Source organism: Trichosurus vulpecula, chromosome 3 (assembly GCF_011100635.1).
Source record: "Trichosurus vulpecula isolate mTriVul1 chromosome 3, mTriVul1.pri, whole genome shotgun sequence".
NCBI lineage: Eukaryota > Metazoa > Chordata > Mammalia > Diprotodontia > Phalangeridae > Trichosurus > Trichosurus vulpecula.
Window position 1 is genome coordinate 389,734,634 of NC_050575.1, and position 17,898 is coordinate 389,752,531.

The 17,898-nt window shown below is 46.8% G+C and overlaps 1 protein-coding gene across 1 annotated transcript in view; it reads right to left on the reverse strand.

Annotated features, from left to right (window-relative positions):
- GALNS (galactosamine (N-acetyl)-6-sulfatase) overlaps positions 1-17,898 on the reverse strand; it is a 69,831-nt gene that overhangs the window by 43,498 nt on the left and 8,435 nt on the right. The window contains exons 3-9 of the mRNA XM_036749317.1: positions 17,673-17,747; positions 15,640-15,742; positions 8,332-8,475; positions 7,545-7,611; positions 7,318-7,445; positions 6,884-7,023; positions 5,363-5,466 (exon numbers count right to left, since the gene is read on the reverse strand). Of these exons, the coding sequence (XP_036605212.1) occupies positions 5,363-5,466; positions 6,884-7,023; positions 7,318-7,445; positions 7,545-7,611; positions 8,332-8,475; positions 15,640-15,742; positions 17,673-17,747 (761 nt within the window). The remainder of the gene's footprint in view (positions 1-5,362; positions 5,467-6,883; positions 7,024-7,317; positions 7,446-7,544; positions 7,612-8,331; positions 8,476-15,639; positions 15,743-17,672; positions 17,748-17,898) is intronic.

Below are 17,898 nucleotides of genomic sequence, written 5' to 3' on the forward strand. Positions count from 1 at the left end.
ATCCAATAACGTCCCTGGTCTCCGATGAACATTCCTCTACATTGAGAAGAAACTTCTTAAGGAAATTAAATGCACATGCCACATTCACTTGGATTTATCTGCATTTTGCAGCACCATGTGGAGGAGGGGGAAATATAGGCAACTGTGTAAAATAAATAAATAAATAAAATTTCAAGGGAAAAAAAAACCCCTATGTTTTTGGTCAATAGTACTCTTTTATTTCAACCTCTTATCCAAACTTTTTTTTAAGGGTAAAAATAATGCAGATAATATCAGTGCTAGAAAAAAAATAAATAAAAAAGGATGGGGGAGAGGGAGAGGGGGAGAGAGAGAGAGATCAGATATTCCTCATATCAGGAAGGAACAGCTGGTAGTACTCACGTAAGAAGCTCTCTTTTTTTAATATAAACTCTCAGTGTACACATCACATCTTTAAGAAAATGAAATCCTTTCGCTGTGGGCCCTGCAGTGAGGATTGCCACCATTGCTGTTATCAGGGCTTTCAAGCTTTAACTCTGAATCAAAGGCAACAATTAATAAAGTCGCCCCCGCCAGGAACGGAATGGGGAGAAAGCTAAATATTTGAAACTGGGTAAACAAATGTCAGGGTGTTTTTAAATAAAACCCTTTCGCAGTTATCACAGCGAGCAGGCCTGATATCCCTGTCTAATTCAATTTCAGTCTGTGCCCCATGGGAGATGGGGGGGGAAAGGTTGCCACGCTGTCTTTGGCTAGACAGGTTCTCTTCTCTTTCAGGGAGCAAGAATCAGAGGGGGGGGGATTAAAAAACCCCAGAATATGAATTCTATTCAGCTGGAACCTTCCAGAAGGTAGACAAGACATGGGGAATTTTGAAATGTTTACTTGCTATGAATTCACCTGGAAAGTGGAGCTGGAAGAGGAGAAAGGGATTTCTCCAGGGCATCTGGGTGTGAAGAAGCATCCAGAGCCAGCCTGGTGTACTAAAGTCTTAGGCTGCTGTGTAGAGCCTTTAATAACTAAACATTAAGATGTTGGGACTGAATACGATCAGAGTCCGCCTGAGATTTAGACAAAGAACTTTCTCACTTCCTATTACCAAGGAGGTGGGAAAGCCAAGTCTTCAGGAAGCAGGGATGTGCAGCAGCAGAGGACACAGAGGTTTGGGCGGCATGGGGGACTGGGAGGCAGAGAAAGGCCTAGACAGCCATGGGCACAGCTCTGCTCCTGCTCCTGCATACCCTCACTGGGCCTCAGTGACCTGCTCTGAAAAACAAGTCAATTAGACCAGGTTATCTCCAAGGTCCCTCCCAGGTCCGGATCCTCTCTTCTGGGGAATCATGGTTCTGTCCCAAACTGGTCATTTGACCGCAGACAAAAATAAGTCTATTATGGGGGCTACCTCATCTGATCCTCTCAACTATCCTGGGAGGTGGGTGCCATTATTACCCCCACTTTACAGAGGAAACTGAGGAGACAGAGCTTAAGTGACTTGCCCAGGGTCACACAGCTAATAAGCTTCTGAGTCGGGATGTGAACTCGGGTGTTTTTGACTCCAAGTCTGTCACTGTCTCCACCAGACTGCTTACCTTGGGCTCTTCACTTCTCTGAGCCCTGACTTCCTCATCGATAAAATGGAGACACTGGATTCCAAGATCCCTGTGATTCCTAACACTTAGAGTTACTCTGAAGTGGAATGGAATGCCTTGGGAGATGGTGGGCTCCTCTGCCCACCTGAGAAGGATTCTGGTGCAGACAGGGCTCCTGGGCTGGTGCTGCTGGGTCCCTGCCAACCAGGATATCCCCAAGGAGAAGCCTTCGAGGTCCTAGGGTCTATGCTCCCCCTGCCCCGATTCTACACAAGGTGCTGCCGAAGTCAAGCCAAACAGACACAGACCCTGCCTCCTGAGAGCTTATAATCTGACAGATCACAACAGTGTGTGTGGAGAGAGGGGGAGAGAAGAGGGAGAGACAGAGGCAGAGAGAGAACGAGAGGGGTGTGTGCGTGGGGGGAAAGGACATAAAAACAAAGGAACAGCAGCAGGAAGTCAGCCACGGATCTGAGACGTGGGCCATTCTACGGTTCTGTGACTTGCCTGCCCCATGTGCCCAGCACAATGACTGCACGGTCACGGCAGCAGCGTGGTCATCATAGAGAAGACATGGGCTGAGTCCGTGTGCCCCACCCCCTCTCTGCTCTGGGCATCTCTCCAGAAGGCGAGCCTCAGACAAGGGGCTGGGTTCCGGCCTTGCCTGAGGAGAGAAGTTTTCTCCATTCAAGAGCTCCCTGACCCGAGGCAAGCCCAGGCCCAGTCCCAAACACCCCTGATGACAAGGTGCTCTCTAGACTCCTTTTCCTGCACAATGAATCAGTGAAGGTGAGAATGTGCTGTCTGCCCAAGAGTGGTGAGATGCGGGGAGCGCAGGGCTCAGGCCAGTGCCAGGCAGGAAGCAGGATCAGGTCTGAGGGTGCACTGCACCTCAAACAACAACCAAAGGCATGACAGGCCAGTGGCAGAAAGAGCTGCAGTTCGACCCAAAAGGGATGTACATGCCACAAGTCCCTCTGGGCTGCTCTTAACTGCATGAAGCCAATTTCATTCATTAAGTGCCCATTGCATACATGGGGCACAGAATGCCGGGGGCACAAAAACAAAAGCAGGTAGAAAGTAATCCCCTGCCAAGGCTGCATTTCTATGTCCTCTATCCCTGGGAACAGATCCCAGGAGTGTTATTCACAGATGCTGAGAGAAGCATCATTTGTGATTAAAAAAAAAACAAACCCCAAAACAAAAAAACCCCAGGTAAATGTCCAACAACAGAGGAATGGGGACATCATCATGATGTGCTCCTGTAATCAAATGTTGTGATGCAATACCATATTCAAACAAAATAATGCCAGGTGAGAAAAGGAGAGAGGGAAGCATAGTGGGTGGGCAACGTATGAGCAGGGAGGACAAAGGAAAGGGCACCTACTATGTGCCAAGCTCTGGACTAAGCACTTTCACAAGTATTGGGAATGAATGGCCAGAAAATGCAGATGGATGAAGACCCATGAAGAGTGACTCCAGAAAGTTATATACTTCATGCATCTAAATAAAATCACCCAAATGCAAACAGTCGCAAAACAAGTTTAACGATGTTTGCCATGAAGTTCATCATAGTCATTACAAATAAAGACAAGTTATTCCTCTAACCAGTCAGGTCTTCATTAGAATAGCTTATTGATCCGTCCTGGAACAAGGTGTGGAGAATCTCAAGGAGATTTCGAGACAAGGAAATTCAAGGGCACACAGCTAGTCAGAGGTGAGGCTGATAAATGGCTGGCCAGTTAGGAAAGGTGGAGGGAGCTGGGTTTTCTAGCCTGGAGAAGGTGATGAGAGGAGACGGGATAACCTAAGAACAGCTTCCAAACCTAGAGGTTGAGGGATGATCTTACAGACGGCGATAATTGCCAAACAGTGACGTACAATGATTCTGCTTGGGAAGCTGCGCCTGCCTCCAGAGTTCTACGGGGTTTACGTAGGAAGCAAAGGACAAGTTTCTGCCCTGAAGAGAGAAAAGGCAGACCAGTGAGCAGCGATGCCTACATCTGCACACATCACTGCAGGTACGTTAACAAGGTTTGTACAGACACACAAACACTCTCTGCTTCCGCACTGGATGGGGAGGAGTTAGTGATGTACCAAGACCAGGCTGAACTCAACCAGGAGAGGATTTGCTGTGAAGGGCCCTATTGAACTGAAAAGGATACAGTTGATCTCTCTTTGGCCATCTCTACTTACAAGTCTATGGACTCTGCCACCGTGACTGTCACCAGGACGTTCCTTGCAACACTGGCCCCCTTCTCCCATTGGGGACGCCCTTCCCGGCCATCCTTCTGGGAGTTGCACCCACATTGGCCAGGCTTCTTTCCCCTCCCAGCTGTGCCTCCGATTGTCTGACTTTGTCCCTACATGGGTGGGCACCTTCTTCCTCCTTCCCACCTCCAAAGTGGCCTTCCACTGTGAGAACATAATCTCCTTAAGGACAGGGACTGGACTTTCTTTTTTCTTATATTTTTATCCCCAGTATTTGGTACAGAGCCTGCCTCAGTACTGCTGCCTGCCTGCCTACCTATTTGCAGAATGGATAAAATAATGCTATAAAATGGTTTATCCAAAAGGACAGAGGACAAAAGGGGGAGGCTAGTGGATGCTAGAAATCTGGGGCAAGTGAGGAGAAAAGTGGGGTTATTTGGTCACGTGGGGTCCAAGCGCCGGGCAGGGCTGCTCCTCCTCATCCTTCCTTCGTTCTTCACTCACGCCCACCTTCTCCACCTTTCCCAGCCAGGAATAGCATCATCCCTCCTTCCATCTGCTAAGCCATCTTCCTCCCTTCCTTAAAAACACTGCTTAACTATTAATGCCTTTATTAAGTACTCCCAAATTAACCACACCTGGCTCCCATGACGACTCCGGCAGTACCAGAAGCATCTGTGTATAGCTAAAATTTGCTATGCATGGTACAGACATATGGTGAGGCTTTTTTTTATCCTTTTAAATTTTTATTTGCCCTCTCCCCCTTATTAAATTCTTTGAAGGCATCTATGTTGTCTATGCCTCTTTTAGCTCCCCACAATTAAATCCATAAACAAATATTTCCTAAGCACCTATGTGTCCAACATTGTACATATATGGAGTGAATTAAGTGGAAATACCCCAGATGACATGTTCTTAGCTTAGAGTCCCACTAAGAAACCAAAAAGCCTGTCACAGAGAAGGGGATCAGAAGTTAGGACAGAATATGGGTCCTGAGGTTTCATCATTTTAGTTGCTGTCTCACCAATTTTGAGAACAACCAAGAAAATACTGAAAGGCGGCAGATCACCCAGGGTAGGAACTGTTGATTCATCTGAGCATTTCTTTTTTTTTGTCAAACCAACACTTCAGCTCCCCAGTCCAGACTTGCTCATTTATGGTGCGGTTGGGTCCTTATCTGAAGACTTTTCTCTATATGGCAGAGTGCAACAGGATCATCTATTGTTCTTTAGTATGTGTCCCCCTCAGACAGGAAAGGTCCTTCTGGACAGAGATCTGGCCAGGGTAAGCCCTGAATCCACCTTGCTACCTGACTAGCTCGCACGCTGAAGGGTTTGCTTCTGAGGAAGGAGGGGGCATTGGGCAGGGGTCCAAGAAGGGAAGAGAGCTTGGAAATGATTTCTGACCACAGCATGTCAGAAGGATTGAAAAGGATGGAGGCTTGGGGAGAGAAGATCAACAGGAAAGACAGAGAGAGAGCAAATATCAGCTGTGGTCCAAGATGACCTTCGGTCTGGAATGCCGCCTTTTCAGAAAGTTGTCACAGGCTGCAATTAACTAAGTCATTGATCCAAGGTACTTACTTGTCCAGCAGATATATGTCCAGGCCACCAGGCAATTGCTGGTTCCCTCATCCCACCTTCAAAGGTGGTTTGTTTCCCACACAGGAAGGGCCCATTACTGCCACCTGGAAGGAAGGAGAATTCAAAAATGGCTGGGTCAGAGGATCCAGACCAGCGGTCTCCTCTACTCCTCATCCTTCCTTGCCCTGTCCATACCCAATCAGGGGCAAGCTCTCATTGACTCTACCTCTCCAACACCTCTTGCATCCCTCCCCTTTCTCTCTATCCACATGACCCTTGCCCTGGCTCAGTGTAGAGGCAAAGGGAAGGCCAAGGACAGAGCCTTGGTGGTGGTGGGGACCCCGGGGACCATGAATTTATTCAGGCCTAATCATTTCTTCTCTGGACTACTGCAGCTGACTTCTAATCAGTCTCCACGTATCTCCCTACTCCAGTCCAGCCTTTGCTCAGCTGCCAAAGAGATTGTCCTAAAGCACAGGTCTGACCACATCACTTCCTACTCAATCGGTGGCTTCCTACTGACTCTAGGATCAAAGATAATTTCATCTTTATCTCATCCTTTTTAAATGCCTCTTTTCGGTTAAGTTTTATAATGTACATAATTATTAGTACCACAGTACATTAATATAGCTTATAAATTAAGCTACACTTTATTGTAGATATATGCTCAATAGTTTTTTTACTGAAAAGGATGAGATCAGAAGAGGTTAAGGATGACCCCACTGTAACTGTCCCCATCTTAAGACCACCTTACCTCCCTGCTCCTCCCCACCCCAAGAATAAATGAATAAAAGAACTAATAAAGTTTAGGAGGCCAAAACTGGGCCTCTAGGCAGACAGATCCAGGACTTCTAGAATTGGGTTCTCTATGATAAAGTCAATATTTGTTGGAGGAAAGAGAGAGAATCAACCCATCAGTCAAATCACTTAAATTCTGAGAAGGGAACTGTGATAAACGTTGGCATTAGTTGGGAAAACACCACAAGGAGCAGTGAATAGAAAGGACATCTACAGATTTGTGTGTGGAGAGAACGTTTACCAAATTCCCATTACTCTACGATTGGGAGCAACGCCTAGACTCAAAGAAGTTTTAGGAAAAAGACAAGGAAGTACTACTTTGCCTAGAAGGTGTTACCCTTAGGAATGCTCTAAGGTCCTTCTCCACCTTCTAAGGTTTATGGTGGAATGAATGACTATCCCAAGAGACAGCAGAGGTTAAAAATATAGTAAGTTTAAAAAAAGGTTCTTGATAATCTTAGGAATGAAAGGCCCATAGCGGCTCACTAAGAGATACTTGAATTTTTAGCAGTGGGAAGTAGGGACCTCTAAAAGCTGAGGTTAATGTCATGGAGGACAACCATATAGCCCTAGGAAGCATCCCCTGGTATCATGGTCATGGGTCTGGTCCAAGGTGGTTTTTAGTATGGGCTTTAGGGCATACCACATAGAAATTAAGAATCTAAACCAATAATCTTATTGATGGGTATAAAGTCTTGGGAAGAGTCAACATGAGACACTTACCTTGACTGGGAGCGGAAATGAGGGCGGCTCCATTATCAGATGTAAAAAACACAAATGTTTTCTCTTGGATACCCAGGTTGTGAAGCAGCGTCAGTATTTTCCCAATGCTATCATCAATTTCTCGAACGGCATCTCCATATCTACAGGAAAAGCGGAATTGCAAACTCTGAGTGATTAACTCCGGGCACACACCAGTTCAGCAACTAAAATCACATTAAATACTAACCCTATGGCTTTAATGAAATGGATGGGCCGATGTCACTACCTCTTTTTAATTTTAAAGGGGGGAAAAAACCAAAAGTGCGTTAAGTTCAAGGTCACACAGCTAATCAGAGGTGAAGCCAATACTATTGCTAATCTTCCAACTGACACAGATGAGAAATACTACAGCGATTTTCTGGCATTACAAAAATGATAACCATCAAATTACTTACCGCCCTCTCTGACTGGTACCCAAGAAAGATTCTGAAGCATACACAGGTGCATGGGTGGCATCAATGGCCCAATAGAGAAAAAAGGGCTGTTCTTTTTTCTGTTGCTTCATAATAAAATCCACTGCTTCCTGCAAATGAAAACCAATTCTTTCCCTGTCACTGGAGCCAAACACCCCAATATAACTGCAGGCACTAAGCAGTAGCCCCCACACTCAGCTGTCCAATACCTTTAAGTAGATCTGAGTTAGATTAGCCTCTCCTGTCTTGAGATTAATGGGAAAATCTTCATAGAATCTGAAAATAGTGGAAAATAAGAAAAGCTAGCAGACCCAGGATGGGAGACCCTCTCTCCGACCTGGGTTTTATGATTAAGGAAAAGGAATGAAACACATAATTTAGGAATCATATCAAAAAGGACAGGGAAATAGGGCTGCAAGTGCAACAATATTTTAAACACTTGGGGGAACAATTTGTACTGTTAAGAAATTAAAAAGCACCGATTGGGCTCACTCCCCTGATCCTTCATTAGGTGATGACAGGTAAGAAGTGTGTCGGGCAAAATGAGAAGGAGGTGACTTCAGTGATAAGGATGATTCCCTACGCAGGCTTTGGGTACCACTGCCAACTGATCAGACCGACCCCTTCTAGGCTCTGACTCCCCATCATCTCAGAGTGGGGTTTACTTGCTCTGTGTGGTCTATGGAAAGAGAGCCTGACAATCCCACCACTGCTTCTGATAATACGTAAGCTGAACGTGCCCCAGACTGAATGTTAATTCAATGAGCCACATGAGAGTAAAATACAGACCACCATAGAACCTTTAAGTCAGACCCAAATGAGAAAGAAGAGGAGCAGGACCCAAGCCTATACTGACATGAGCCACTTTAGCAGTTTAGCAAGAATAAGTGATTTTAAAACCCTAACCACAAGCTGCTTCCGGGGAAAAGATGAGAAGGAAAGTAAATAGAATGATTTACACAAAGTGAGGGGATGAGGAAGAAAAAACTCCATTACCTGCCCACCATCTCCCAATTCCTGTAAACGGGAATGTTGGGTCTGGCCTTGTTGTCATAAGGTCCAAAATGGCAGTTGGGGGATCCAAACCACTCATCAAATCCATGCCTCAAGGGGTGAAACTGGGGCCTGTGACCCATATGCCTAGAAACAGGAACCCAAGCCATTTCACAAAATGGGGGAGGCGTGGAACATGCCTCCCCCAAATACTGGGTAATAATAATTTTTAAAAGGCCTTGAATTACATTAAAGGGTTAATAATCTGGCAACTGGAAACCCCCTGAACCTCAAAATCATAGTCAATTCCATGCCCTTAACCCCTCAAATACTAACCCCACATGCCTCTGCTTCCTTCTCACCTGAAACCCAGAGCACAAGAAGAGGACAAAATGGTTTTCAACTATGAATTTCCCATAACTCTAGCGTTTTTCCTGTAGGTCTGCTGATATTAACAATGACAACAGACATTTATATAGCACTTTACAAAGAAACCTTCTTTCTTTCTGATAAGGTTACTTGGAGCTCCAGTAATCTCTTCTTTCCATTCTGCATGGTCCCTATTCAAAGATAGCCCCAAAAGGTCACAACAGGTTTAAGCGGGCACATTAAGCTTCTGTGCTGGAGGTTTATCATGTATGCTGTATGACTCCACGTAACAGACTGGAACAGCTCCAGGATCTGCTAACTATGTACTTATAATTTCCCCCAAAGCCCTGTATTATTTATGTAGATTTGAGTGATTAGAAGATAAAACGGGCAAAGTGCCCACTTTGGTGATAACTGTGAAATCTGTTCCAAAGAACGAAGATCATCTGCTTGGAGTCAAGAGAGAGAGGGGGGATTTCCAGTTTGCAAACCCCCAGCACACATTGGAGGCGTCAATCTAAGCTGTGGAGAACTTCCTGCCAGGCTCTGTTCCTCTCAAGTTTTGTCAAGCCTTCTTCTTCCCTTTGGGGAACAGCTAATCCTTCTGGCTCCCCCAGCCAGGAGAGAGAGAGCCAGGGTAGCAGAGATGCCACCTGAGTCGGCCCCAGCCTCCTGTGGACCCCCCTTCTACAAGCCACTGTCTTGGAGATCTCCACCAGGACCCTGACCTCAGGGGAGATCCCGTCCAGCACCCCAAAGGGCCGATCCTTCAAGATATCCTTCAGTAATATTGTTATTGACAGCTGCCATTTATGTAGCTTGGTAAAGCTGGTGGAATAACATACTCTCATTGGCACCTCACAGCTGTGCAGCAAGGCAGGTGCTAAAGCTATCACCACCCCCATTTTATAGACAAGGCAACAGAGGCACTAAAAAGTCCACCCCACATGCCCATGGTTGCAAAGATGGGGAGTATCAGAGGGAGAATTTGAATCCAAGCCTTTCTGGCTCCAAGTGCAGCACTCTGAACTACTACGCCAAGTCACTTCTCAAGATGAGCTCCCAAAGTTTCTGGAGGGCCAATGGCCTTGCTCTCAATAATAAGAGATTTCAGAGAATGCATAGGACCCTCTTCCTGGGCTGCAGCAGCCCACTGCACAGTCAGGAACACTCACTCTTCTCTGGGTCTGTGTCTTTGTCTCCCCAGGGCCTAGTACAGGGTCCTGCACATAGTGGGTGCTAAACATGGATGGAAATACTGAATGGATGTATGGGTCTGGGTCACCGGGGGCCGGGGGCCCTCTCCACCAAGAGGGGCAATCATCATCTTCCATCCAAGCCTCCTACACTGAACTCAGCACAGCTAAGTCTCGATTAAGTACTCTGTACTGGCGACGAGTCAGGAGAGCGAGTGACCACAGAGTTCCAGCTCTAGGACCTTAAGGAAGCCGCTTCACTTTCCTGAGCTTCTTCAGGAAACTTCTCCAAGCTTCTCCAACTACAGAAGATGAGCCTCTCTGAGATGATGCTGATTGTGGTTTGAGGATTCTGGAGCTCTGTCTTTTCAATCTTCGCCTTTTGTATTCATCGGGGAGAAGAAGAATTTGGCTCCCTCTGTCTCAGTATTACTTCATCACCTTAGATCTATCCATGTGTTCACATAGGAATATGCTGCTGGACCCAGGGCTCTCATGCCATATTCGTCTTATACAATCCAATCCATTAATTTCTGGGCTGGGGGTGGGGGGAGTCATTTTGGTTCATGTACAACTCATTAAGATACTGTCTGGCTTAGAATTAAAGCAAACAATCTTCCCTTAATGAAATTACAGAATTAAGATGCTACTTTTTAGCAAATTATCAACTTCTCTTCCTTCTAAAATGATAATGATGATGATGGTGATAATAATATACTTTTACAAAACCTTTTAAACACCTTTCCGTTTTTATCTGAGTATCAAGACAACTTTGTGAGGTGGGCAGGATGCGTATTGCTAACCTCTTTTTACAGACCAGAAAGTCAAAGAGACTTGTCTGCCTGTCCCCTGTCTAAACCTGCTTCCTGTCAGGTGGTGTAACTTAGTAGATGCCATGCTGGGCTTGGTGTTGGGAAGACCTGAGTTCAAATCCTGCCTCAGATACTTAACTAGCTGCATGATGCTGGGCAAGTCATTTACCCACTCTGGGCCTCAGTTTCCTCATTTGTAAAATGGAGACCTTGTAAAATGGAGATAATATAGGTAAAGTGCTTTGCAAACCTTAAAGTACTATATAAATGCTAGCTAGAGGTGTCAAACTCTGGGCCACAGCCAAACCAGACTGAAAGGTAATTGGGAAATATTTAACAAAACAAGCCAAACTCCCAGATAATGTTAATTTGTGGTTTTAAAAGTCAATACGGGCCGAAGGGATGCTTCTATTTGCCCCACAGACTAAGGGGTTGGACCAGAAGATATCTGAGGCCCCTCCAGGCCAAAGCTTGACTCACCCAGTGGTTCTGACGGAGCTGGGGCTCCCCCATCAGCAGCTACTGGGTCACTCCTCTACTGTCTTCTCTCTGCATGTCTGCTTAATTACACTTGTTTTTGGGTCTACTTTGTGCATGGACCCTGTGTTTGTGGGAGAGTGCACCCCAGACCTCTGCCCTAAGGCCCAACCATTCCTAGAATCCTCTTGACACGAGATCCTCCAGAATCCAGGCCCTAGGCCTTGGGGAAATTCATCCATCTATCTTGGATTCCCGCCTCAGATCCCAATCCAGTTGGCTAGGCAACAGACCATCCCACCACCTGCTGGCCTCTCTATTCTGGGGCCGCCTTCCCATGACCAATCCTTCTCCCTGGCCACCAGTCACCAGAGGCCCTGCCTTCTTCTATTAGAATGCAGACTCCCAGTCTCTCTTCTTTTTTCTTTTTTCATATTTGTGAAAGAAATGTTTCCTATTTATCTCTTTTAATATTTTCCTATCTTGTCTCCCCAGCACTTAAAGCAGTACCTGATGAATAATGTGTTGAATTCTTCCTTTCTTTCCCTCATTCACTCTATCCCCCCACAACTTTCTGAGCAGTTCCTGTGCATAAAGGTGCCTGTTTTTGAGGAAGCTATCCCCAATCACCCCCTCCCTCTATAGAGAACTTCTCTCAGCCAGTATTTCTTCTTGTTGATTACTAATAATTTGTGAAAAGACTGGATGTGGTTTTTGGCCTGTTTTCTCCCTGTTCAGTTTTGGCATTGGCACATCTGAATGAATTAATCAATATGAACACTGAATCACATGTGTTTCATTACAGGCCTGCTCATTCGGTGCTATGATACACTGGAGAACTGGGGCCACCCTGCTGCCTGTTAACTGTTCACGATTAGATCAGTCATTCTTCTGTGTGCCAACCAATTCCTTGTGCTAGTTTTGGCACTTTTTTCTCAGCTTGCTATTTATCCAGCTTTTCTCCACTTTCTCGACTACAAAGATCGGCCTGGAAGTCTGATGGGGCTTGATTCCATCAGACAAAGTCTTTCCAAGGTCCCCAGTGGGTTTCCCCTCGCCTCCACTCATTGACTAAACCAGTAATCATTTTAGAGCTGATTAGCTTGGCATGGGCAGCTTCCCCATTCTGCTGAAGAATCAAGGAAGTGTGGGGCTTTTTTCCAGTCATTAGGTGGCCTCCTGACACCCAGGATTTTCCAAAGATGATAACTTCTGATGGCCTTTATTCATGTTAATCACCATCATCAAACATTTGATGAGCACTCGCTCTATGCAAGAGTACTGAGCTCAATGAGAGAGCAGATGTAAGGCCGTACAAGACACAGTCCCTTCCCTCATAGAGCTTCCGGTCTAGATGGGGAGAAAAGACAAAAACGAAGGTGATAGATAACAATGCAAGATGGGATAGAGAAATTCCAATAGATGGTGCAGGCAATAAATGCCACAGGAGTTCAGAAGCAGAAGCGATCATTAAAAAGGGCAGTTGGGGAAGGATGCTCAGGGGAGGTAAGTCTGGAGCTGAGAGAGGGGCAGGGTGAGTAGGTGGGTAGCAAGGACAAATCCTCAAGCCCGCTTGCCCTTACTTCTGTGGGTACTCTTTGACCATCTCAATAGGACTCTAAGACTAAGGACTATTCTAGGGTCAAATAATCAGATCTCTAGGATGATTTCTCAGGTGCTTCAGGATTCTGGGATGAGGCCATGGGGCCAGGGATACTGTTGGGGTATTGCAAGAGTCCCTGGCCCCAAGATCAGTGCAATGGCCAACCATGAGACCAGAGGATCCAAAGGGCCCAGGATAAAGCAGGCTACCCCCCTGTGAAGGGACAGATATAGCCTCTTGGATATAACCAGTGAGGGGATTTTTCTTAACTAAGCATATTTGTTCTATTCTTTATGTATTCATCTTTCTTTGTTCTTTCCTTCCTTCCTTCCTCCCTCCCTCAAGGCAAATGGGGTTAAGTGACTTACTCAGGGTCACACGGCTAGTAAGTGTCAAGTGTCTGAGGTTGGGTTTGAACTCAGGTCCTCCTGACTCTGTGGCCGGTGCTCTATCCACTGCACTGCCTACCTGCCCCCATTTTATTTACTTATTTTTAAATGTGGACTATCATAGCACAAATATCCATTTACAAAAATGATCTACCAATTCCTACTCCTACTAACCACCCCCACAAAGCAAAAAATTTTTTTCAACCTGCAAATAAATCCTTTGATACATACATGTGAAAACAAATTCCTACACTGGCTGTGTTCGAAAACGTGTGTCTCTTTCTGCATTTTAAGTTCCCCCCTCTCCGGCCAGGTGAGCACGTTTACTCTTCACTCTTTTGGACTCGGGATTTGTCATGATCGGAATGAATTCTAACGTCTTTCAGAGTTGTTTTTTCTCTATAAAGTTATCATTTCATAAACTGTTCTTCTAGGCCTGTTCACTTCATCCGGCTCCAGCTCACTGAGGCCTCCTCATTTCCTCAGAAACTGTCCATGTCCCCATTTCTTAGGGCACAAGAATATTCCATTACATTCCCATACTACGGGATATCTAGCCATTCCCCAACAGGAATGAATGGCCCCTCAGTTTCCAAGTTTTGGCTACGACCAAAGAGCTGCTTCAATAGTTTGCATGTCCTCGTAGACAGGGCCTCTTCATCTTTGATTTCTTTGGGGTACAGGACTAGCTGCAGGATAGCTAGGCCAAAGGGTATGTATACCGTAGTAACTCTGGGAACAACTAGACACATTTGTTAAGAGAAAACATAATGTTTTGATTGAAAGAGGAGTCCTTGTCCAAGGCTCTGAACCTGTAGGTCACTGACTGGGGGGTTTGTCCCTTTTCCAAGGGAGCCTGGACTGCAGTCAAGAGGCTGCTCTGAACCCCATTCAGGGGAGACTGAGAGGGAGAGGTGAGCACAAAATGCCAACTTCGGTCTGGCTGTGTATCTGCCTCCTGGGGAGCTGAGGGCACAGAAGTGAGGTCACAGACCAAAAATGACAATGCCTTTAGGCTCCCTTGGCTGTCGGCCACCACTAACTGTAAACACCATGGCATCCTCAGAGGGCACGAGGACACCCCTCACGTACAGTGATACAATTCTGCGAACGAGGCCGAGGCAGGAAGAGGCTGGCTGGAGGCAGCCAGGTGAGAAGGGGTCAGACAGGAGGGCAGAGCCGGGCTTTGGCATTGCACCGACAGCCAGCAGCTCCCACGGCACTTGGACCTGCCTCACAGACTAAAGTCCTCACAGTGAGAAGGCCATCCCCCTCTCGTGGACAGTCTCCTCCAGATCACGGGGTTCAATGCGCAAGGCTCGCCTCCGCTACTAGGGTCTAAGTTCATGGTGGTCTGGAGGCGACCTGGCCCCCCTCAGCCCAGACAAATCCAGCACCAGCTCCAGTACCTTGTACTGAGCTGAAGAGGCTCCGGGTACGGGTCTGGGGACAGGCTGGATGACCGCTGTCTGAGGAGCAGCCTAGCTCCTCCTCCTCACAGAGGGGGCACCAGGGAAATTTTTGCTGCCACAGCAATTCATGAAGACCGTCTACTAGGACAAAGAGGCCTACTGCCTTGGTGGAGGACGTATTCACAGCAACGACAACATTGCAGAACCTCAAAGTTTTAACAAAAGCATGCACTGATATAAACAACAGCATATTCACAGCAAGGGTCCCTGAGAGAGAGACAGGAGGCAGCAGGGGCCAGACCAGGCCAACCACCCCCACCACCTTAACCACCAATGCCCTTCAGCCCTGATAGGGGCAGTCTGGGACCCCGAGTCCAAAAGCCGTGGGACAAAGCCCTCAGCCATCCTCCTGGGAAGCGTCTGGGGAGGGGCAGCCTGGCAGCTGCTCCTTTAGGGGTCACAGACACTGAAGACCCAGAGAGAAAGTTCTTGTTGCCAAAGCCCCTGACACCATCGAATCCTTCGACGTCAGAAACTGATTTGATTTTTATCAGTGGAAAGGAAATTGAGGAAGAGGCTTCAGCATCTGTAATCTGCCCCCTAAGGACCATCTTCCCATCTATGTTGTGGCTGAAGCCTTTCATATACAATAGAATGTGGGCGCCTTGAGAGTAAGGATTTTCTGTTCTATGTGCATCCCCAGAGCTCTGCACACAGTATGTGCTTAATAAATGCTTCATTCACTCATCTAGACCAGAAGAGTTACCGCACTATTCATATTCTAAACCACGATGTAATTTTTTGGTCCTACAGCACTGGATTTGTTCTGTTACCAAGTCTTGTGACCTCTACTCAAAACATTTTTTTCCCCCAAAGTATTTATATGTCAGATTTTATCTGGGTTAGAATATAAAGTTTTTCCATTTCCAACCTAACAAATTTTCCTTGTTAGGAAATTTTAGTAATGATCGCTTGGAAAATGTCTATGTCTTGCGCTGTACGGTACATACCAAAAAATGGCGGGGGGTGGGGGGGGACTCAAGCCAAACTTACCACTTGCCAACAATCTTATTGACATAGCCTGCTTTCTTCAGCAGCTCAGGAAGGAGGAACTCCGAATCTTGGATTCCTCCGACTATTTCCTGAGGTGTGTAAGCTGGGGAAAACAAAATGGCTTTGTATTCTTATTTGCACCAACAGGGAAGTCACAAAATCATATGGTCCTTCAGAAATGTTAGTTTGATTGAAAACAAATCCGAAAACTGGGCTCTTGAGACACCCTATTCAAGCAACAGTTAGGCAGGAGGTGCAGCCCCTGACAGAACAATGAGAGTGTTGGAGGGGGCCCACCACCAAGCAAGTGCTGTAAAGATGGGGCTGGAAACAGGGCACTGCCCAAACTCCCCCTCTGACCCTTGTGGCTGCCAGCCCCTCCAGGGCTTCCAGGGCTAGCAGGCTGCCAACCACTGTCCTGGACTTCTCCCTCCCTCCCTGCTCATTCCTTAAAATTCTCACAGGATCCTCTTCTTCCTCCCACTCCCAACAGCAGGTGGGCCTTCTCAAGATTTGGGTCTTGGCCCTCTGCTCTCCTCCCTCTGAGATGTCACCCTCATTCACAGATGACTCTCAGTGGCTGAACAGGGTCATTAGTGTCCTTTCTACAGCTATCTGGTCTCGGGGGTGTGTGTGTGTGTGTGGTGTGTGTGTGTGTGTGTGTGTGTGTGTGTGTCCTGAAGCTTCTGTGTGTGTGTGTGTGTGTGTGTGTGGTGTGTGTGGGGTGTGTGTGTGTGTGTGTGTGTGTGTGTGTGTGTGTGTCCTGAAGCTTCTGTGTGTGTGTGTGTCTCCTGAAGCTTCTGTGTGTGTGTGTGTGTGTGTGTGTGTGTGTGTGTGGTGTGTGTGGTGTGTGTGTGTGTCCTGAAGCTTCTGTGTGTGTGTGTGTGTGTGTGTGTGTGTGTGTGTGTCTCCTGAAGCTTCTCCAAACACTTTATGTCACCTTCCCTCACCAGCAGGAAGGATCAACATGAGGGAGTTGAAAAGTCTCCTTTTGCTAAAACTTTTTTCTCCTATTTCAAAGGAAACAAACTTAAAAATGTGTTTCAATTCTGTCAACTTAAGCTCAGCCTGCTACCACTACATCTGGCTTCCCCGAAGCAGGAGTCTTCGCTGCTCCTACAACCCATCCTCTGCTTTCCCACCTGAGCCCTCAGAAGCTCCCAGGCCCCCTCCCTAAGGCCTCTAGTGCCCCGCCGGCCCTTGCTGGCATCCTGCTCCGACCTCAAGTGCCGGCTCCAAAACTCTGTCCTGGAGGCAGCTTCTGCTCCCTCTGAGCTCCTGCAGCAATTGGTCTAGACTTCCCTCACACACATTTTATTTCATATTATGGCTATCTGGGTGCATGCCCCACTTCTTCAGCTAGGTTCTATGGGAAGGAGCCCCATCGCATTCCCCTAAGTGCCTGGCAACTATCAGGACTTCACCAGAGACATTCTGTGTGATTACCTATGGACCAAGCCCACTCTTGGGGCACTGAGCAGAAAAGAATGAATCCCAAGTATGGTATGGAACTGGGACCCAGGCAACAGAAAAGATGCACGTGAGAAGTCAAAAAAGACCCAGGCAGCAGAAAAGATGCACGTGAGAAGTCAAAAAAAGAAGTCAGGGACAGAGTCATTAGCACTTGTCAGACCCTAGCCTCATCACGGCATGGCAGATTTCATCCTAGGTCAGCAGGATGTCACCTGGCCTGAGAAGCAAGAAAGGCAGCATGTGCCAATGCAAACACGAGGCAGGGGTCAGCTCTCAGTCTATTGGGGCGGGGGAGGGGAGGAGGAAGTGCTCTTTTTAGCAGCAAAAGTTGTCAATGTAGCCTCTATCTCAATTTCCCCAAAATATATATTCAGCCAGAAAAATCATGTGGATAAATAACAGTTTAGGGGGGCCCCTCTTTCCTCCTCACCCCCACAGCCCCTTCTGAAAAGACAGTCTAGGCCATCTGCTGGTCAATCTTCCTAATACTTTCAGAAGGTAAAGGAGACTGAGGGCCAGAAGGGACTTGTGAAGGGTAAGAGAAGGACAAAAATCTGTACCATTCCTGGCGTGCCCATTGGTTGTGTAGAATCCATTGCGGATGGGAAGACGGCCCGTGAGCAGCGCTGCTCTTGCTAAAGAGAAATAAAGGCAGAAAGACAACAAGAAATGGTTTAATGGCACAAGTGATATGGAAATGTGTTTTGCATGACTGCACATGTATAACCTAGGTCAAACTGCTTGCCTTCTCACTGCTGGGAGGAGGGAGGGAGGAAACTTGGAACT